The sequence below is a fragment of the Meleagris gallopavo genome, chromosome 2 (genome assembly GCF_000146605.3).
Source record: "Meleagris gallopavo isolate NT-WF06-2002-E0010 breed Aviagen turkey brand Nicholas breeding stock chromosome 2, Turkey_5.1, whole genome shotgun sequence".
NCBI classification, from domain to species: Eukaryota; Metazoa; Chordata; class Aves; order Galliformes; family Phasianidae; genus Meleagris; species Meleagris gallopavo.
In genome coordinates this window covers 63548111-63571140 of record NC_015012.2, presented here as the reverse complement: position 1 = coordinate 63571140, position 23030 = coordinate 63548111, and the positions used below count along the sequence as shown (strand labels likewise).

The window sequence follows — 23030 nt, the reverse complement described above, 5'->3', positions numbered from 1 at the left end:
TGATCTTGTATTTCAATGCAAAGTTTAATGTCAAAATTATTAATTAAAATAACAATAAACCACCTGCTACATAGTTTTTAGCTCCCTCTCATTGCTTAGCTTCTAAGGGAATGGCTGAGCTGGGTTGTTGGGAGCACCCTGCATCCATCTTGCATGCCAGCGCTCAGAGCCCACATGCAGAGCAGAACATGCTCCTGTGTCCCCAAGATCAGAACCACCACCTCTGCAAGCATCCGTGTGCCCCTGGCAGGGAGAGAGGCAGGGCCAGGGAGCTCTATGGGAAGGAGTCAGGAGGCAGCCAGCTGCAGTGCTAGAAAAGGCACTGTGGAACTTCACCTGAACTAGAAACAAGCCAAAAAGACCAGGCTCCACTTTTAGCTCTTTTGACAGTGTTTAAAAACAAATGCCAGCCCATTCCACCAGCAATCGCTGTATGCTTATTCGGCAACTTCAGCCAGTGACTCTAAGGTCCTCCTTAATAATGTTATGGGACAGATGGCTCACAGTCACACGTCATAGATTCCTTTCTGCTATTTCCATCTTGTATTCACCCAGCTCAGTGTGTAACAGCTACTGGCGTTGAAGGCTTCCTTTTTCAGAAACATCTGCGGTTTTGTTAAGTCTTTGTAGGTATGGAAAAGCCTGAAGTCCTTCAGCTCCAGTTCTCGGAGCAGACTGTACCAGTACCGCACCACAGTGCTGTCATTGCCGCTGACCTCAAAACCAGGCCAGTGGATGTGCACCTCAAAGACCAGCTGCCCTATCTGCTCAACAACATCTTCCAGAATCAGGTTTTCCAAAATTTTCCACTCCGCACTCTCCACATCTGCCTTGAGGACGTCAATCTAAAACAAAAACATAATTGCTATATGAAAATGACAGGCTTTGCAATGAATGTCATACAATCATTAAGGTCAGAGAAGACCTCTAAGATCACCTAGTCCAACCAACCAACCCATCCCCACCATGCCCACTAACCACATCCCTCAGTGCCACAGCTACGTATCTTGAATACCTCCAGGGATGGTAACTCCACCACTTCCCTGTGCAGCCTGTGCCACTGCCTCACCACTCTTTCTGAGAAGAAATTTTTCCTAATGTCAGCAAGATCCAAAGCCAGGCTTTCCCAGTTTATTATACACATAATTGCTCTCGTGTATTTAAAGATAATATTTCATATTTAAAGATAATCATCTCAGAACACATGGGCTAGGACAGACAGGGCAGTATATGAAGCTCCATGCCTGCCTGCTCACCGCCCTTCTCCTCCTGCCTCTGACACCTGGTCTGAAAAGCTCTGTACTCGAGACTGATCTTACAGCCAAAGCGTGTTAGTGGCCCTTCACAGATCTTGTGGCAGCACTCGTTATACTAAACAAAGACACACCAATGCCTTACTGTTCCTTACTTCTCCATCACAAAAATCCTGTACAGAGCAAAATTTATTCACAGTAACTTTACTTGCACCACAGCAGACCAGGGTCCTCATTGCCAGATGCCACATGCATGCATTGACGGTTCCAGTCCTGAGGATCTGACAGTGCAGTGCATGAGGAGGCAGTGACTGCACACAGCACACACATGCCAGAGATGGGCAAAGAGAAATGAAGGCTCTGAGCAGCACAGGTCACGAACCACCCACTGTCAAGCTGCTGCTGGCAGTTCCTGCAGCATCACGCTCAGCAAGGAGGATGAATTCAATGGAAAAGTATGCAGTGACTGCAGAGATTGATGGGCAGCTCCTCTGAACAGTAAGGGATGTCAGGAAAGATGCCATGGAAAGAGTGCCTTAATTTGATTTTAGGCCATTATTTACTAATGCAGTTGTATATTCAGAAAACCAATTTTTCACAGCTCAACATAAGTACGGGTTGATTTTGTTTAGAGATGAGCTGGGGTAGGGGCTGTATCTTCTAATAATAAAAAGAGTGTTTCATCAAAATATCACACCTGGTAAGAAGCAATGTCCTGCAGAGGCACACACAAACTGAAGGGCACCTCTCCCTAGGACAGAGCAAGTGCAACTCCCTGAGAAGTGTGGTTTGCCTGCACTGGTTCCACCTGAGCTGCTGCTTGTGCCCATCTGCTCACACTCAGAATGTGTCTGAAGTGAAAACTGAAGACTTTACTTAGAGTCAAGAGCATAAAAAGAAAAAAAAAATTGAAAAATCGGCAGAAATGTTACAAGTCAGCAGGCAGGCCCCACTACAGCTGATGAAGTGCCATTAGTGAGCTGAGGCAGACTCTTAAGAGCCTGGATGTAAGGGCACAATAACACAGCTGTACACAGAAACACCACTGTTAGAAGAGGCTGCACTTACTGTGCTTCTCTGAGGGACTACCAGGGGATAAGAAGACAGAACTCAGTCCAACCAACTGCTGCTGGTTCCTCCCTGAAGGCACATCAATATCCTTCAAGAGTCTAACACCTAGGGAGCAAGGCTGTAAGTAACTTGGCCTTCCACAGGCATGTGCTGCTCAGAGGATGAAGCAGCCACATTGCTTCTCTCTTTTCTTTTTCTTCCCTTACCTCGGGAGGCCAGAGAGTAGGACCAAAATCACAAGGCCAAAGAAAACAGGACAAGAAGTTTTAAGAGTAGAGCAATTCCCAATTCAAATTCACCGTAGTCTTAGAGTTATGGAATCACAGAATCATTAAGGTCGGAAAAGATCGCTAAGATCATCTAGTTCAACCATCAACCCACTCCCACCTTAAATCAGTGGGTTGATTTTGTCACCAATGGGGACAATGAAGCAAGGCAAACCTATTACAAAGTGAGTCCCAATCTGCATCAGAACCAACCCAGTGAGCAACAGGCTAGTGGTGGGGCTGGACACAAAACTTAACCTAACCCTAATCTTACAAAGCAAAAGTTAATGACAGTATCTGTGTGGGCTTCCTGGGCTTCCTGCACAGCAGGTCTCACTTTATGGCAGAAGTCCTGCAGCCCACCTGGGCCTACAGTACAAGCATTGGCCACACCTGGATGCCCAAAGCTCTACAGTCTGTGCTCCCCGATGGCCCAAAGGACAGCCAGGGCATGGAAGAGAAAACCAATGGAAGGAGAAGAGCTTGGTGCCTCTTAGCTTCCAGCTCATAATCCAGCAAAGGGAAATGAGATCCAAACCCACACTGCTACATGAGGTCACTTCGACCTTCCCTTGTTCTCCAGGTGGCCAACTGGAGGCCCCAGCTCTGATCTACTGAGACAAACAGTGCTCACAGGCATGCCAGGCCTCAGGGGCTGTGCTCCCCCTACCTCCTAGGTGGAGGTGTCCCACTAGGGACACAGGGTGACAAGAACTGGGAGATGTTACATGCTAGATGTTTCTGGTCTCAAATATGCAAGCTGAGGGTTTTCAGCCCTTAAGGGTGTGAGCATTGTGTCCATGAAGTCCTGTGAGGCTTCAGTGGGACAAGCTATACATCAGATGGAAACAAAACTCTTCAGCAAGGTCCATGACCACATACTAACAGCACACTGAGCTGCAGGGATCTGCTCATCCAGGCTACATTGTGCCTCTTCTGCGCTGACAGAGGCAGGGGGCTGGTGGAAAATGACTGTGGGATTATGGAAATAAAGCCTGTGTTGTGACATATGGGGAGGAGAGACAAAGGTTATACAGCCAATCTTAGCTCTGGTACTTCCTTGTCCGACTGCAACTAAGAGCCCATCAGCACACCACATGTGGGGCAGTGAAATGGCTTCCTGTAGTGCTCCTCTGGGTTCACCAGCAGGCTGAATGCAAATGATCCTGCTCATGAAAGTCAGCTGAGACCTACTTCATGGTTGAGCTCACTCGTTTCCCTTTATACATTTAAATCAGTTACTTATTTTTCAGATAGCAACGCATGGTTCTACCTGCAATGCAATTTTGAAAGTTCTTTTGATCCTATCTGAGTAGAATTGCAACACTTCAGAAGCCACACATTTTTGTCTCTGGTACTTCAGCAGCTTTGATTAACAAATTACTCAAAACTCCTCTGGGAGGGGGGAATAGTGGGGGGGGGGGAATGGTAGGGGGAGGAGCTGTGAATAAATGTTTCTAAGTGTTTGCTTTTATTTTCCCATGATCTGGCTTTATGGTATGACATCCTTTTTCTCATGGCAATTTCCACTCATCATCCCCCAGGTTTGTTTGCTTTTTCTCTCAAGCTTCTGGGGCCGACCAGCAGGCACCCTGCATGCAGTGCGCTGCATTAACAAAACTGATCCAAAAAGCAGCTGCTAACCAATGTGTCTGCAGGACAGAGAGAGCTGCCTCATACTGAAGTGATCAGAGGGCAATAGGGCACTGACAGGAATGTGCTGGAGGAACACAGCAGAGGCTCTTTGAGGCTCTGGGTAGCGTGCACCACTCAGAAGCCTGGAAGAAGATTCTGCCTGTACCACAACTCCTGTGACTGCCTTCAGGACACAGTGCCCACCTCATCCCACAGTCTCCATTTTCTGCTGCAGACGGGGTAAAATGAGCATTGAAACAGCTTGTGTCAGAGCATCTGAGCACCTAACAAACACATCCTCCTAGCACCAAACATGAATTTTATGAAGAGGTATTTATTTCCTCCCAGCAATAAGAAATGCGCTTCAAGTAAGAGAAGCACTACCACCTCCACGGCGTGTTGATGCACAGTGCCAGTGAGAGGATCACCACACAAATCCCTAAATGCAGAGCTCCAGCTCACCCAGGAGCACAGCTAGAGTCAGCTCTGAGGGGAAATCCAGGGGTACATGCCAGAAAGAGAACTAAGACCCGTGGTGCCTTATGGCAAGGGATGGCCATCGGCAGCCTGAAGGCTTTGTACACTGTGGCTGGATCTTCTTATCTGCCACAAATGCTCTGTCAAAGACAGAGAGGTTTGCTTGTCATCTTCCAACAGAAATGGGTCCTGGGCCACTGTCAGAAAGAGATTAAGTTAGGCTAGCAGCCTTTGGGATCACACTCCCCCACCTACATTTCTCTCCTTTAAAAAAAAAAAGCCAATATCAGATCTCAGGAGAGTGAGCTGTGTACCTCCATGGTGTGAGATCTCTCCTGCTCAGAGAATGAAACAGCTGACTCCACTTTTGGCACAGAGGCCAGGAGTGGCCTCCCATAACCCACCACCACTGGGTTAGGGGGCTGGGAAGGAAGCAGAAGTGAAGGTGGGGGACAGAAACAAATTCCAAGAGTGATTACAATATATTTGTTCTCTTTCTCTGTTTCAAATAAGCCAGTCTGCCAAAACATGAGCAATTAGAACTAAGTAGCCTATCACTGAAAAGTAAAAAAGGTATCTTTTTAATCATGTTTTCTCCATACTTAGCTCCCCTGTAAATATACCGCAGCATTGCACCAGTCACACTTGGGAAATAAAAAGGCTTTTCCTCATGCACAATCAAGCATACAAAACAGCTGAAAAAGAATGTGTTTTAATTAGTGGAAGTTACCACATATGGTATGAGCACTCTTTTCTTCTTTCGGGGTAATGACTTGTTACGACTGTGCATCATTTCCCAAAGTGGAAACCAGAGCTCTGTTGGCCTTCATCATTTCTGAAACACCAGGGTTAGAGAGATCTCAGCTCTGTGGTGCCTCGTGGGCACATTTGAAGCTCCCCGTGGAGCAGAGTCAATCGAGAGCAGCAGCCAAGGAAGCAATTTGGCCACATTACTGCTAGCAGCAGCTCAGCACGGGGAAGCAAAGAGCAGAGCAGGGGAGCACAGAAGCACTCCATCCTTCTAAATCACAGCTCTCAACTAAGGACCACACCAGCAAAGAAACAACAGAGTTCCCTTTCACTAAATGCAAATCTGTATTTTCAGCAGATAAAACTCCAAAGAACGTGTTGCTTGAGCTCCTGACAGATTGGGCATATTTTCAAGTACCTGTTGAAGGTATTAATGCAAGTTTCTGTACTTGGGTGTCTACATCATTCTTTGTCTTTTTATACACTACAGAGGTGACTGCCCCTGAAAGTATCACAAGACACACAGCTCACTGAACAGCTTATCTTTTCTCTAAATTGAAAAGATATGCATTTGATGGGCGGGCTGTTCAATGTATAAAGAACTGGCTGCAGGATCAAGTCCAGAGAGCGGTTGTCAGTATCTCAATACCTGGATGGAGATGAGTGGTGACCCACAGGGGTCAATGCTGGGGCCGAGACTCTTTAACATCTTCATCAATGACACTCTCAGTGGGATCAATGTGGGAGTGCATCCTCAGCAAGTTTGCTGATGACACCAAGCTGTGGGTACAGTCAACACACCAGAGGAACAGGATGCTATCCAGAGGGACCTATACAGGCTTGAGCAGCGGGCCCAGGTGAACCTCATGAGGTTCAACAAATCCAAATGCAATATCTTGTATCGGGCTCAAGGCAACACTCACTACCAATAGAAGCTGGGGGATAAAGGGATTGAGCACAGCCCTGCTGAAAAAGATCTGAGAGTACTGGTGAATGAGAAGCTGGATATGAGCCACCAATGTGCCCTCATAGCCCAGGAAGCCAACCATATCCTGGGCTGCATCAAAAGAAGCGTGGCCAGCAGGTTGAGGGAGGTGACAGGCTCTTTATCAGGGTCTGTGGTGACAGAACAAAGGGAAATGGCTTCAAGCTCAAAGAGGATAGATTTAGGTTGGATAAAAGGAAAAAATATTTTATGGTGAGGGTGGTGAGGCACTGGAACTAGAGATTGCCTAGAGATGTGGTTGATGCCCCATCCCTGGAGACTTTCAAGGCGAGGCTGGATCAGGCTCTGACCTGATCTAGTTGTGGTGTCCTTGTTCACTGCAGAGGAGTTGGACTAGATGATCTTCAAAGGTTCCTTCCAACCCTAAGGATTTTGTTATTCTATGAACACCTGCAGGGAATGAAGGCGAGCTTTGTGGCTCTGCCCTTACTGCTTCTCTGCAGCCTTGGCAGTTAAAGAGGAATATTTTCTCCCCAGTTTCACTGATGTGCCTCCATGAAATTGCTGCAAAGCAGGGGCAGGACACTAATAGACACTTTATATTTACTGCATAAACTGAAATGCACCTGGAGGATACATTTCAAAATCATGTCACAAAAACTTAATTAAATTTCTCTGGTGGCCAGTTGTCAAACAGCAAAGCTTGCTCAAGCAGTGCTGGTCCCAGGCAAGCAGATGTACCCAGGGGACCCAGCAAAAGCCATCACTCACAGCACTGAGTGCTCAGAGCCCCAGCAGCTCTTCAGGACACGGTCTCATCTCATGGTGACATGCCTTCACAGCCTGTGGATGATCCAGCACTTTTGTTTTCTACATTCTCTGCCGGTTTCTGATGCCTGGACATTTCCCACACACTCGCTCCATCTAGAAGCAATTTCTCTCTGGAGATTGACCACAGAAGATGAGAAAGCCATCTCCCCAGCTCAGCCCAGCCAATCCATGTCACTGACTACAGTGGACAGGCAGAGAAAGGGCCTTTTAGCTGGCAGGAATTTTTCCATTGTCACTTCAGCTGAGAACAACCAACTGCCACCTGATTTAAGATATCAGGATGGCCTAAAATCCTCTCTCCCTGCCTGCATTTGATCAAGAGGCTGACACGTTTCATTTGTGGCCTTTCAATCATTGCAAATGATTTTTTACTGTGAAATTAATTCTCAGCAAACTCCCACCCTCGCTCACACCAGGCACCACACCAGCCAGAGATGTCAGCTCACTTGATAATCACTTTCCACATACACATGTCCCAAAGCCTGAGCTGATTTTCAAACAAGTCTGATGGATTTAGATAGCATTAAGCTATAATGACCTTAAAGCTAGAGCTACTGTGCTTAACATCTTGTCCAGCTTGCTACCCAGCAAAACCAAGGCTCCTATGCAGTGACCCGAAGACCAGGATTACAAACCCTAGCACAGAGTAGGCTGGCATCACATGTAGGCAATCCTGTCACAAACACCTTCATCATCTTGCTCCTCTATCTCTTTTGTGGAAAAGAGGAGGCTCAGGGGAGATCTTATTACTCTCCATAACTCCCTGAAAGGATGCTGTGTCGACGTGGGGGTCAGCCTCTTCTCCCAGGAACTGCAATAGGATGACAGGGAATGGCCATAAGTTGTGCCAGGGGAGATTCAGGTTGGATATTAGGAAACATTTCTTCTCAGAAAGAGTGGTGAGGCAGTGGCACAGGGAGGTGGTGGAGATATTCAAGATGTGTAGACGTGGCATTGAAGGATATGGTTAGTGGGCATGGTGGGAGTGGGTTGGTGGTTAAACTAGAAGAACCTAGAGGTCTTTTCCAACCTTAATAATTCTGTGATGCTGTGAAATGGAGAAAAGCTTCCAGAATAGGCAATGGGAAGCTCCCTGCTTGCTTTAAGTGATGCCTCCTCATAGCAAACGGGTCACCATGAAGACGTGCACGCTTTGTAACATACCCCCAGCAGTGAGCTCCTTGCCTGCACAGAGCAGCAGCAGTTATCAAGTGCAGATCCCTGTACTGCGCTACATTTTCTGATTTGCATAGCTCTTCCACCACCCTGAAAAGATCAAAACACTATCTCATCAAGTCCCTCAATCCCACAGCTCAATTGCTGAAGTGGAGAATTCGCATCAGGCAGCTCCAGAAGCCCAAATCTTAAATTATTTACCAGTCTGATCATCAGCAAGAGTTCTGCCCACCAAAGCTTACAGACAAGCATTCTGAATATTGCAAGGATTCCCCCTGCAGCCAGAAGCCCAGGCTGGAGGCATATCTGCTCCACACACAGCCCCAGTCGAGCACACAGCTTCCTTTGTAAGGAGCACATCCGTCCATTCCACCCCACAGGGAGCATCCCCTGCTCATCCCCGAGCCTTTGAAGTGCTGTGCCAGACGCTGCTGGAGGCCTGTGGGAACAGATGTGTGCTCAGGGGAATAAATACTGTACACCAGACTCTCCAATCTCACCACTGCCTCAGCCATCTTGGGAAGTAAATGCTAGGAGGAGCAAGAGCTCCATGGTGCCAACGTACCTCTCTTCTCCTATGGTTATCATAGAATCATAGAATGGTTTGGACTGGAAGGGACCCTTAAGATCATCTAGTTCCAATCCCCCTGCTATAGACAGGGACACCTCCCTCTAGACCAGGCTGCTCACAGCCCCATCCAGCCTGGCCTTGATTCTTCCAGGGATGCATCCACAACCTCACAGGGCAACCTGTCCCAGTGTCTCACCACCTTCACAGTAAAAGATTTCTTCCTAATACCTATTCTAAATCTACCCTCTTCTAGTTTAAAACGATTTCCCCTTGTCCTATCAATACTTGTCCTTACAAAAAGTTCTCAGTCTTAAGGAGGACAATTAAGTTTGTCCAGCTGTCCATCCCTGCTGTTTGCTTGCAACAGCAGCAAAAAGAAAGCAGCACATTCCTGAAAATGTGAGGGCAGAAAAAGGAATGCGCTGAATGTCCTACTGTTACATACAAGGACATTAGCCTTCATCCGGGTAGTGGGGAGGGATGAATGCTGCTGAGGCTTTCATCTTTGGATTTCAGATTTTGGGGACTGGTAGGATGCCTTAAACTGATGTCAGGTCAAAACTGAGACCAGAAAGGATCCAGACACTAAGGTGAAAAGAAGAAATGTCCAGTCCTCAAGAAGCTGCAAGCAGTGACAGAGCAGAGGGAACAGGCTACTAGGAGGAATCTGGGACAAATGCGGGGAAAAAGAAAGTTACATATTTTAGAGAACTCTTAGCTTCTCTGGATAGGATGCTTATCTAAATAATCTGCTACTGTTAATCAACAAATCATGAGAAAGATGGGTAGTGGAGAAAGACCAGGTTGCTTATAGTAAGGAGACTGCTCTCAATTCTCATAAAGTCAGCATTATGTCGCAGACTGTCACTCTGAGCAGACACTCTCCACCTTGCCTGCATTAAATCAGTGCCAGTTGATGTTACTGTACCTAAATGAACACAGCCAAGTCTGCTGGGAGCACAAACATGGGGCTGAGCTCTACAGGTGTCTTGCATCTGGCACCTCTTGTGAAGCTGGGGCAGCGCACGCTGTCTGCTGAGCAAAGCAGTGGGAGAAAGGAGCAGGGACTGCCCAGGAGCAACGATAATATGCTTTGAGAGTTGTGGGTTCTTGTTTGGTTTGTTGTTGCTGTTGTTTTTAAAAGAAGACCTGAATAATTTGTTCAGCACTGAAATACTTTTCATTACAATTCAGACATTGCACTAGCCTTTTTCCTAAGGGAAGAAAAGGCTATGGCAACGCTAGCATTTAAAAGATCTCTCCATGCCTGATAATTGCATACTAAACAGCACCTGCTCCCTAGAAACACCACTACTCCTATCAATATCTTGAGGTCTGGTGGAGAGAATTTAAAAGAGGTAAAAAGAAATGCAAGAGGCCTGTACATGAATGCAGATGATGTATTTCTAGCACATGATGCACGTGGTGGGAGAGGTGGTGAGCAGTAAATCACCAAGCAAAGACTTTTGCTTGCAGAAATATGAGGTTGTCAGGAGCATTTCTACTTGCAGCCAAACTCTTCAATCTAGTTCCAATGAAAATACCATATGCAGCAGCAGCCACAGCTGACTAGGCAAACAGAGAGCAATTACTACCTTGATTTCATTATCACTGAAATTAAAAAATACATGCATCCAGGGAACAGCGTGTCAGGAGCTTGAAAATTGCTCAGGGGCAAGCCTGATAAGGTTGTGGAAGGCAGAATCTCCTCATGCAGCTGGAAACAGCTGTACCGATTCAATTGCCATTACTTTTCATCAACAGGAGTATATCCCCTAATTCATTGATACATCTGCAAACAGAAAGTCTGCCACACAAACAGGGCTCAAACTGCAGCTCTGGTGTAACTCCAAGGAAATCGGTCACGTTACACTGACAGTGAGTTGGGGCCAGCATATACAGACACCACCTCAGTGAGACCGAATGTGTGTGTTACAGGCAATAAATCTCACCTGAACTCATGAATCAAATTGCAGAGCTAGAGGCAGATGCATATTGTTGGATTATATGCTTTCCAGCACTCTGAGCTTTTGCTTTGATGGATGACTTTAAAAAGGTACTATTTTACATTTTCTAGCTAGCTTGCCTGATGTTATCATCTCTGGTGCTCTTCCTTTCAGCACAGTGAGAACAGAGATCAGGGTGTAAGCCATCTGCAGAACTCTTAAGTCTAAATCTCAGGACTTCTCAGACAGATGCTGAGCACACAGCTGGGTTTGAAATCACCATCACAGCTCTTCACACTCTACAGCTTTTCCTGATGCCATAAGCCCAGCCTAATCTCTCACATTCATTCATGTCTTTCAGATCCCACACAGAAATACCAGGCTGGCTCTGAACAGACAAACAATAGATAGAGAGGATTAAGGTAGAGAATCTTTAAGTATGCACTCACTCTCTGTGCCCTACTGAAGTCCCCCTCACAGCCCCGCCACATCTGATTGCACTGCACTGCTTGCCTACCTTGCCTACCACACCGCTCCCACTGCACAGTAGCAAGTCTCCACTCCTTATCCCCTCTGCTCCTCCTGGATCACTTACACATGCACACATTATCAGCATAGCTCAGGTCACATCTGCTAGTATTTTCTCACTGCTTTCTAAAAACGAAACAAAAGCCCAGATACACACACATTGTGTATGTCACTACAGTAGAACAATGCTGTTCACAGCATTGGTAAACTGACTTTCAGCAGCCATCATCCTATAGCAAATACAAAACTGCAAATTGTTTTCTTAATTAAAAACAATTCCAACTATCACAACTGAGGGCTGCTGAGATAATTCTCCACCAGACAGAAAAGTGGGAACTTTGTACTGTCCTCTGGGTACTCCAGTAATTTAATCTGGCTCAGATGAGAAAGAAAGTGATTCTTGCAGGTCTGGAGAATTTCTTATAGCATTTGACTCTAATGGAATTTTCTTACACTTCAGCACTTACACTCTTTTTTTGATGGCATTCTGAAATGTTGTTATTTAAGAAAAAGAGAAGAATGGGAAAAGGGAAACTGCCTGACTCAGCTGGGCTGTGCCTCTGAGATACAGTAACAAAATGGCATGAAAAACACAGGCTCTTGCCTGTCAGAGGAGACATAGAGGCCAGTATGATAACCCTAACTAAGCAAAGACTGTTCTTCACAAATACATCTAGGGAGTAGAACGGAGCTGCAGAAAAAGGGCCACTTAAGCCTAAAGATCTGAAAATAGCAAAGCTAAAAAATTAGATTACGGATGTTTTTCTTTCTTCTAGAACTGAGATTCTGGAAAAGACCCAAATAAGCACCGTATAGCAAAGAAAAAAAAAATCAAGCCTCTTTTAAGAGAGAACTCCAAACATTTACTTAGAGATGTGCATGATGCAGTGATTCAAGAGATCCGGTCCCATTTGGTCTTCTCTGACACTACACTAAATGCAGTAGAGATTGGATGTGAACTTGTGCTCCCAGCCCAGCGCTTTGAGCGGAGCCACCTGTAGCTGCAGTGGCAGAGGCCAAGAGGATACAGCTCTGAGCTCCTGGCTCCTCATCCTGAGCTCAGGGCAGAATCAAAAATTCAGAAGACTGTTCTGGTCCCTGTAGTCCCAAGGAGCACAAAGTAATGAGCAGCTGCATGGATTAGATTGCTCCAAAACTTGAAGGTGGGCTTTTCCCAATCTGGAGAGTTACTTTTTTGTTTTGTTAAAATCCAACCTTTGTGCGCAATTAACTTGTTATAAATCTTTTTCCTGGGCTTTTATTTTGTATTTATTGATGTAGTACCAACAGAGGTGATTTAAAATCAAAATGGTAAATCAATTTTCTTTAATCTTTCCTCTTCCACACCAATTTTCAAAGAGCTTTAAGTGCAGCATGAAATAGACTCTGCAGTACCTGCTTTAGGAGATGAAGCAAGGGATAAATCACTTACCTAGGAGGAGATGAGGTCATTAATCGGTATGGCTGCAGGGTGTAAAGTTTTAAAGTTGTGTTGAGTATTAAATAACAGGTGAAAGGGAAAAGGTTTTTGCATTCGAAAGCTTTAAACTAAGTCCATTCTAAAACATGAAACGGACATCTGTTGGCCAAGTTGTCACACAATCCTTCATGCAGAAGCCAGTGTAACTTAAAGCCTCCAAATCAAACCTGGGACTTAAAGATCTCTCTGCGTTTCTTTTAATAACCTACAATGGCACAATATGGTCTTTTTTATACAATTTGTTCAAGGGGATTTGAATGGAAGGAGCTGAACACAACCTTACTGGTAGCAGTACACAAAATCCAACCAGCAGAGATCCAGAAAAAGGCAAGGCAAACTACTACTGAATTAAGAGCTTGCACAAATGAAGATGCATGACTGAAAAGAAAATGAACTCTCCTTGCTCCTGCAAGATGAGTAAGAAACTGGTTGGATGGTTGGGCTCAGAGGATTTATGTGGAAGTCAGTTACAAGCACAGGGTCTATACTAGGATTTATCTTGTTGACATCTTTATCTGTGATCTGGAGGAGTTGATGAACTTCACCCTCGCCAAGTCTGTGGCTAATAGCAAATTGGCTGGACCAGTCAGTACCCAGCCAAGGGTAGAGCTGCCATCCAAAGGAACCCAGGCAGGCTGGAGGGGCGGGCCAACAGAAACCCAATGAAATTCATCAAGAGCAAAGTCCTACAGGTGAGGAAAGAGGCCCTGCAATAATTCGGGCTGGAAATCTGCCTGGCTCATTGGGAGCAGTTCCACAGAAAGGCCCTGGGGGTCATGGTGCAAAGAAGGCCAACAGCACGGGATGCGTCTATACAGACAAAGATAAACTGAGGTAAGCTCAACAGGGAGCCAAGCATGGTTGTTGGCTGGAGCAATTACCCTTTGGGGAGAGGCTGGGGGAATGGGGTTTGTTCAACCTTGGCAGGAGATGGCTTTTAGCAAGGGGAATGGTCACCAGCCTTGAGAGTCTACGAGGAAGTCCCCAAGTAGAAAGCAACAGGCTCTTCAGCAGTGCACGGAAGGAAGACAAGAGACAGCAGACGCAGTGAAATTGGGGGATTCCAGATTGTATATAAGGAGAAACTTCTTCCATTACTAGGATAGCCAAGCATGCCCATAGCTTGCCTAGACAAGCTGTGCAGCCTCTATTTTGGAGAAAACTTGTTGCCTTCCAAAACCAGACTGCATAAAGCTTTGAGCAGCCTGACTTCAGAGCTGGTCTTTCTTTGAGCTGGCAGTTGAACTACAGGCCTCCTAAAATCCCTTCTGCCTTCAGTTATCCAGGGATCCCATCTGAAGGGTGTTCCCCATTCAACTATCAGCTATCCAAAGGGAACAGCAGTACCTTACCACTCCCCACCCTAGCAGTCAGTGAGAGAATATGAAAGAGCCAGTTTTCACAAAGCTGTATTCTACTAAAATAATAAACAAAATTTTATGCGTTGAGTGGCTTTTCTTCACTATTTATCAGCAGTATACTATACAGTGGCCATATGCAGCAAAAGATTAGTGGGAAAAAAAAAAAGATGAGAAAGATCAAGTTGTTAAATCTTTATCCTCTCCCACGGCTGATAAAATACTATTCTCAAAAGATATACATTAAATTTTCAGCCTAGATTTGCATCCAGGAAACAGGACTCTCTGCAGCTTTTGGAGATTATTCCAGCACTTAAAAGATTTATCTCTTTCACAAAGGTTCCCCAAGTACTCTGGTTGCATGTTTCCTTTTTCAATCTCATCTTATTATAGTATTAGATGATTCCTCCACCTCTGGGCTATTTACACTCCTCACAGGACTAGAACTGCTATGTCACAGTGTTTTAGAAAGATCAAGTTCTTTTAATGCTCTCTCAAATCCACTCTAACAGCAAAAGACTCGCTTGTGTTTCTTGTCATGATAACAGTTTCCACTTCTGTTGAAGGGGTCCCAGCACCAACTAAACTACAGCAGTTGCGCTCTCATCCAAGCCATAGGGGAAATAAGCCTGTGAAGTTCTTTGATGTCCTTGCACACAAGCCCCTAAAATTGCCCAAACTGCATGGTTTCTTTTCAAGACTGTACTGGCAAGAACTGCAGGAGGTCTTGTCGGTCCCCTCTTCAACAGCCCAATCCAAAGTCCCTGACGTCAGTGGAAAAATTCTCATTTACTTGGAGGGTCTTGGATCAAATCCCAGATCTTAAAGGATAAAAGCAAGGAGAAAAGTAGGCATTAACTTCAAATGATGTTGCTTGGAATTCCCGCCTTGAAGTGGTAACAGAGCAGCTTTGAGGGTAGGCGTAAGGATTTTTAAAATTACTAAGAATGGAATGAAGAACATGTTTTAAATTTCTAACTGAAGAAGAAGAAAAAAAAAAGTACTTTGGAAAATATTCTGGAAACTGCTTTGAATTAGCTTACTAATTTAATTATGGAAACATTTCAATTGTATTCACTGGAAGAATGAAAATGTGAATGACACAGTTTTTACTTTGATGTCCTTGTCATAAATTGGAGCTTAATGGCGTCTTAAGGCCAACAGCCTCTCAGGCTGCCCTCCAAGCAGAGACAAATCAAGTAGGAGGATGTAAGTAGAATAGATTTCTTTGGGTATTTCCCAAATGTGAAGTAGGGACAGGTATCCTGGGAGGAGTATAGGGATGCTGCTAGGCTGTATAGGGACAGGGTTAGGCAGCCACAGTCCAATTGGAACTGGGTTTGGCAAGGGGCGCAAAGAAGAACAAGAAAGGCTTCTACAGGTATGTCAACCAGAAAAGGAAAATCCAAGAACGCTTACTCCAACTACAGTGAGCAACAAGGGCAGATTGGTTAGCAATGGACAAGGGGAACACTGAGGTACTCAACGTTTTTGCCTCAGCCTTTACTGGCAATTGCTCTTCACACACCCCTCAATCAGATGAGTCAAAAGGTGGGAACTGGGGGAGCAATGATTCTCCCACTGCAAACAAAGATCAGGTTCACGACCACCTGAGGAACCCAAACTTCCATAAGTCTATGTATCCCGACAAATGCATCCTGAGGGAATTAGCTAATGTAGCTGCCAAGTCACTCTCAGTTTTATCTGACACAGTGGTCAGGTGAAGTCCCTAGTAACTGGTAAAAAGGCATTATCACGACTGTTTTTGAGAAAGGCAAAAAGGATGACCCAGGGAACTACTGACCTGTCAGCTCCACCTCTGTGCTGGGAAAGATCCTCCTGGAAGCTATGCTAGGGCACATGGAAGACAGGGAGGTGATGCAAAGCAACCAGCATGGCTTCACCAAGAGCAGGTCCTGTCTGACTAACCTAGTGGCCTTCTATGATGGCATACCTGCATTAGTGGACAAAGGAGGAGCTACTAATATAATCTATGTGGACTTCAGCAAGGTGCCTTGGACATGGTTCTCCACAATATCCTTCTCTCTAAATCAGAAAGATATGATTTTGATGGGTGGACTCTTCAGTAGACGAGGAGCTGATTGCAAGATTGTACCCTGAGAGTAGTGATCCATGGCTCAATGTCAGGATGGAGATCAGTGATGAGTGGTGTCCCATAGGGGTCAGAGCTGAAATCAATGCTCTTAATTAACACCTTCACCAATGACATCAACAGTGGGATCAAATACACTCTTAGCAAGTTTGTGGATGACACCAAGCTGTGTGGTATGGCTGACACGCCTGAGGGACAGAATGCCATCCAGACAGACTGAGATAGGCCCAAGCAGTGGGTCCTGGAGAACCTCATGGGGTTCAACAAAGCCAACTGCAAGGTCTTGCACCTGGGTCATGGCAACCCTCACTACCAATACAAGGTGAGGGATAAAAAGATTGAGTGCAGCCCTGCCAAAAAGGAATTTGGGGTACTAGAGGATGGCAAGTCTCATGTGAGCCAGCAATGTGCCCTTACAGCCCAGAAAGCCAACCATATCCTGGGTTGAATCAAAAGAAGCTTAGCCAGCAGGTCAAGGGAGGAACCCTACCCTGTTACTCTGTGCTGGTGAGGCCTCATCTGGAGATGCAGAATCCTCAGAACAGGAGAGATGTGGGTCTGTTAGAGCACATCCAGAGGAGGGTCACAAAAATGATCCAAGGGATGGAACACCTCCACTATGAGGTCAGGCTGTTCACCTCGGAGAAGAAAAGGCTTTGGGGAGACCTTAAAGAGGCCTTTCAGCATCTAAAATGGGGCTATAAGAAAAAAGAGGAGAGACTTTTTAGGAAGGCCTGTTGCAATAGTACAAGGGGAAATGGTTTCAAACTGAAGAAGGGAGATTTAGATTGGATACAAGAATATTTTTTTTTTTTTCATTAAGGGCAGTAAAGCACTGGAACAGGTTGCCCAGAGAGGTGGTTGAAGTCCTGTCCTTGGAGATGCTGAAGGCCAGGTTGGACAGGCTCTGAGTAACCTCATCTAGCTGCAGATGTCCCTGTTCACTGCAGGAGAGTTGCACTACTTGGCCTTTTAGGGTCCCTTCCAACTCAAACAATTCTATGACTCTGTCAGACTGTGAAGTATGCAATGGCTGTACACTTGCTGGGCAAAGTCAGCTCATGACTTCACTAATGCCATAACTTTGCACAGGGGAGCAGCTTGAATGATCACAGTCTAAGGGGCATGTGTGGAGTTCACAACATGCCAACACACTAAACTAAACTCTGTGCTGTGCAGAAAACCTCGATCCCACATGTCATGTGCACTGGTTCTGGAATGCCCTCCAGCAGGGTGCTTTCACATCAGGCAGTTTTCACCCTGAAGGCTATAGGCTCAGAATTCATAGCTGCACTCCTGTAATTCACAGCAGGTCTCACAAACACTCTGTACCAGTCCATGATAAACAATCAGCTGTTCCCAGCAAGGTCTGCTATATCACAACATTCACATGCTTTTTCTGGATCAGGTCATTAATCATTTCCTTTGTGACTGATTCTTCTAAAATCAAAACAATCAATGTAAGGCATACGTCAAAGGAAAGCCATCTCTCTCCCCCCAGATGGTTCACTAACGCACAAGCTAGTACAACTACAGAATGACTAAGAAGCAGAAAAAACAAAGCTGCTTTTTCTGTTCTTCTCTTCAAAATGGTTCAATCAGAAGAGCTGAACCAAAAGAAAATGCTAAAGAAAAGCAAGAAATGAACTGAAAAGGACATCTTGAATTTTATAATAACAAACCAAACACATGTTGCACTGCTTGCTTGCTTTGTAAATCCTACAGAAAAGCTCTCCTTAGCTCAGGCTGCCTATTAAAAAAAAAAAAAAAATCCCACAAAGACATGAAGAACTAGCTGCAGGCAATGAAGTATATTAGCATTTCAATTTCAACTAGTATATTCTCTGAGGGAAAATCTCTCTTGAAAGCAACCTAATCCTGTGTGTCAGGTACTTCCTCACATGTCTTTTGGCAATAGTTATTTGAGAACCTAACATTTCTGGTGTATTTACAGTTCCTTAAAAAAAAAATTAGAAATGTTAAAAAAACAGAGTTCTGCCAATTTCAAAACAGGATGTTTTTGTTGATGACTGTAATTAGGATTAGTGACCCTGCAATCATAAACAGCCCACCCATTACTTCTTCTAATTGTTGCTATAAATATTTCTTCTCTTTGTAAACTGCACAGCATGAGTATTTTAGAACTCTTAGTCAGGCAACAACCAGAACTTCCACAGGACTGGAAAAATGAACACTCAGTGTCACCAGCCAGCTGAATAGAAAAGCAAGGGAGGAGAAGGAAAGTATTAAACATACGGCTTGCAATTTAAAAACAAAGTGGCTGTTACCAGAGCTAGGAAAAAAGCAAGATGGAAAAGACACTCCATGAAGAAATGCACTGCAAGTATTTTGTCAGGTGATCACCTGGGAAAGCACCTGAGCACCTGAGAGAACAAGAATCACAGAATTCACAGGAAGGCTGAAGTTGGAAGGGATCTCTGCAGGCCATCTGGTCCAATCCCCTGCTCTAGAATGAAGCTCTGCAGCTTTCACAACAGTCAGAAGCGTACCACCCAAGTCTTTACCTTCTGATGTCCAAATTCATTCAATATCGTGCCCAGCTTCTTTGTGTTGCTGTGAAGTTTGTGTGCAGCAATGGCTGGGTTGGGATCCCTCCAGTCAACGGACAGGCGATGATACCAGAGGTGCTGACCCTCCTGGATGTGTGCTGACTTAATGCTGGGATCGAAGCGATGCACCTCGCATCCACTGTTAGCCATGCTGATCTCAAACTGGTTGTCATCATTGCCCAGTCTACAAAACAAAAAAGAATGCAATCATTAATGCTGCAAAAAGACCTACTGGTGAGTAGAACATCCTGAGGGCTCATGAGCATGCAAGAAGGGAAAATTCAGCTTGTTAGTTTCTGAAGCAAAGTGGAGGAACTGTTCTGTTGCTTCTTCAGATTTATCCATGGCACTGAGCACAACTTAATCCTAATTCTGACGAGATTACCAGAAATAAAGCTGATAGACTGCAATGATGTATGCTGAAGATTTAGAATAAGTACTTAGATAAAGGAAATTTAAAGGAATAGAAATGGAATAGTGAATATATATATATAATATATATATAATAATATGTAATCAAAATGTATACAACACCATTTTGTAAAAAAAAAATCAGCATATTTTCTGCTATGCCTATACAACTATGTGCCACAATGGCCAACAACTGGGACAGGACACAAGAACCAAATTTCTTTCTTTCTCCTCCTTGCACAGGAAAATCAAAACGTAAATTTAAAACTGCTTCCTTCCCAACAGCAGAAGTGTTTTTACACTCAAAGAAAGATTAATGCTAATTTCACAAAGATCCCGAAAGAAGAAGACAGACAAGCAGCCCCACTGTACAGAAAAAAAATGTGTCACTGCATTCCCTGTCTCTGCAAGGAAAATATGCGCTTTATGAGGCTATTCCATATTCCTGCCTCCTACTGCAAAATGATTCACACAGGATTCAAGAAATCATTGCCATGCAATCAGATATCTGGCCTGCAGGCACTCCCCACTGTCTGAAATACGACGCCCTCCTCACTGCAGCCCATACAGGTTTGTACCAAGCACGGTTGAAATCATGTGCTAACCCTTAAACTTAATCAAAATCATGCTGTTGGAAACACACACAGGTAGCGCAGGAGAGGTAATCAAGTTTTTTAATCAGTGCTTCAACCAGTCATACTAATGGAGAATATCCACTCCATAGTGATAGCATGGCCTTTACCCACCAGAAACAAACCACTGCAGGGCAGTATTTTTCAATGTGCTGCCTCTGTGATCTGCTAGACAATTATACTTAAGCATTTATCTTAAAAAATATTTGAATCTGAAATAATTCTGGCTAATTGCATCAATATATAAAATGTGATAAATTTTACCTCACACTCTGCTAGGATATGACACGAAGCCAGCACTAAATGTTTTGCATAGATGGTATTTTGCTATACTAAAATGAACCCAACTCCTGAAACAAAGTTGCGAAGCAGATATGATTTGGAAGTTACTAATCTGGCATCACACCTGCTTTACCATTGACCAAGACCAGGACAACACTGCCCCAAAAGCTTCTCCACTGAACCATTTTCTCTGTAGGAGTCCTGGGCAAGCAGAAGGATATAAAAACTGCAAGAACAGCACAACATACTTTTAAGAACAATCGTATTTCACATGATTCCAGCCTATACAGATGTGTAGGAGAGAAAGAGAGCAGTTCTCTTCTAATACATTCAAAATACATCAGGAAAAAAAGTTCCAAAGTTAACCAAGTGAATTGGCATGTTTGTTTGCATACAGCATTCTACAGAAGGGACACAGATGAATGAAGACCAGTGTAATCCCTCTGGAATGAAAAGCTGGCTGCAAATGAACAAAATGCAAATTGTTTGGGACAAATACAGCATTAGAGCGATGAGCCTAGCACCAACCCATGGACACATGCATCTGTGACACACTTCTAACAGTTGCAGCTGGTGCAATCCAGAGGGCCAGATGCTTCCGATGCAGGCAGACCTCAGGCTGCCTTTGAGCAGACTGTTATTCACACGTGGACTGCAAAGTGGTGCAAAACAGAACAAATAATAGTTGAGGGTGAAGAAAGTGCTGGTATATCATCTGACACTCTGGCAACAGATCAAATTTATGCCTGAAGAGAGATCTAATCAATCACAAATGTTTGTAAGACAAAATAAGGTCAGTCATCTTCAGAAGATTTGAAAAATGCAAGGCTCATGTGTTATCTCACCAAGTGAGAACACAGCACGGGAGAAGTAAACAAATGAGGCTTCCTAAGGAAGACTTTCTGTTACTTGAAAAAGATAAATAAATAAAAGAAGACGACCTTAAGAAATGTCACAGAAGAACAGAGAGGCCATCAGGAGGAACCAGCTGCTCTCTCCAGTAACATAAATCAAAAACACTAGGGACACGAACCTGTTCTTCCTGCAAAACAGAAGACAAAACTCATCTCCAGAGACAAGGATTGCAGACTGACCTTGCAGCAGGGGAGAAGGTGAGCCTTAAAAGCAGCAGAAAATGCATCCTGCAGATGGGCCCATGCGAGAGGAGCACGCTTGTGTTCCCACAGCCAGTTCCCATGGGGTACTCCAGGTCCCAAAGGGACCACAGGACAGAGGCATAAGAGCATCTACATTAGGGTCCAGCTTTCCCTTTGTGGTCTTACTGTTTTGTCTCTTTTTTTCTTTCCTTCAAAGACAGATATATAACCACGTTCTGCAGCTCATAATAAAAAGAAGCATCCCCTGCCTGGATTCTAAAGCCCCTACACATTAAGAGCCTCTTAAAATAGGTTTCAAGTGGCACTGCAGTAAGACTCTTTAAACCTCAACGGCTACGTTTCTGATATCCTATTCATTTATATCAGGCAGCTCCAATGCCTGCCTGTTATGTTTGTACCAGACTTAGCTTAATCTAAGCAGATTTAGCACTAATAACTACAGCTCACTAATGCACACTGCAATTACATATCACACCAGGAAACTGTGCCCCCAAGCACAAACACTGCTGCCTTCCAGTAGTGGAAGCCACTAATGCTCATTTGAAAAAAACCTCTAGAAATCACAGACGCTGCTCACTCCCATTCACAAGCAACCTTCTCAACTGCATACACGAAGGCAACGTCTAGGCAGCAAGTTTTCTTCAATTTCTAATGATTTATGGATTTAATTCAGGATTCCCAGTCACACTCACGCTGAACTTTCACATTTGTCCTCCATCCATTCCTTCTGCTAAGAAGTTCTTTGTTGAAAGCAGCTGCTCCCCATTTGCTCTTTATGAAGTGTATGAGATAACAAAAATATTTAAAGGGCATTTTTGTCTTGCTCAGAACAAAATTATTTTTCTGCCTGTCATAAAGCTAAAGGAAGCGAGTCTGACAGAACACTCATGCAGTAACAAGCTCCAAAAGCTGTAGAGAGAATTTGAAGATTGAAAAACTGCTCCTCCTTAAGCCCAAATATTTCTTCTTTACTTTTTAGCTGCTTCATGAGAGACATCACAGCTGGTTATTTACTGCACGTGTGTACCTGGTGATTTATGGGAGAGACAGCATCAGTTTCAATCTCTGCTAAGCCTAATGCGCCATTGCTACAGAAAGTCTGGCACTGGGGCTCCCTGTACTGTATCAAGAGCAGCTCCACATGAAATATTGGAATATACTCACTAGCTCAGGTTTGTTCACAATCATCAGCAACTTATCTTATTGCTGGTCAGCTTTCTGTCAAACCTACATTTTCCAGAACAGATTAAATCAACTCTGCTTTGTGTCTGGCTAAATATCAATAAAGGCACGTTAGCACCAGAGCTCAGGTCCAACATTAATGAGCACGTAATGTAGATGTTACCCTTCAAGTTAATTCCACTGAACAACGGGTACTTTGCCAAGACATTAAAAGTCAGCAGTCACATTAGACTTCCCCTATACTCAAAGGAAAGCTACAGCTGCCTCCAGAAGGTTGCTCAGCTTACCTGATTTTCCAACCAAATACCCCTCTCCCTGCACAAAACCAAAAGGAGCCTGAGGCAATGTGCCAATACTGCAGCTGAGCAGGTATAATCTGGACCTAAGTGTGAGATAACACTTTCACAGCAATGGGAAAAACTGAGAAAGAAAAA

At 44.5% G+C, this 23030-nt stretch overlaps 1 protein-coding gene across 1 annotated transcript; it reads right to left on the bottom strand.

Annotated features, from left to right (window-relative positions):
• METTL24 (methyltransferase like 24) lies at positions 1-19182 on the bottom strand. Its single transcript, XM_019613555.2, has 2 exons — positions 18927-19182; positions 1-845 (listed from the first exon to the last, which is right to left on the bottom strand). The coding sequence occupies exons 1-2, from the start codon at positions 19119-19121 to the stop codon at positions 531-533; spliced, it is 510 nt and encodes a 169-aa protein (XP_019469100.2). The 5' UTR covers positions 19122-19182; the 3' UTR covers positions 1-530.
• Positions 19183-23030: the final 3848 nt, after the last annotated feature.

Excerpts from the sequence above, each read along its gene's own strand:
- METTL24 (XM_019613555.2), bottom strand. The coding sequence starts at position 19,121 with ATGGCTAACAGTGGATGCGAGGTGCATCGCTTCGATCCCAGCATTAAG. Across the intron at positions 846-18,926 it reads ATGAATTTGGACATCAGAAG|ATTGACGTCCTCAAGGCAGA; the intron begins GTAAAGACTTGG and ends TTTTTGTTTTAG.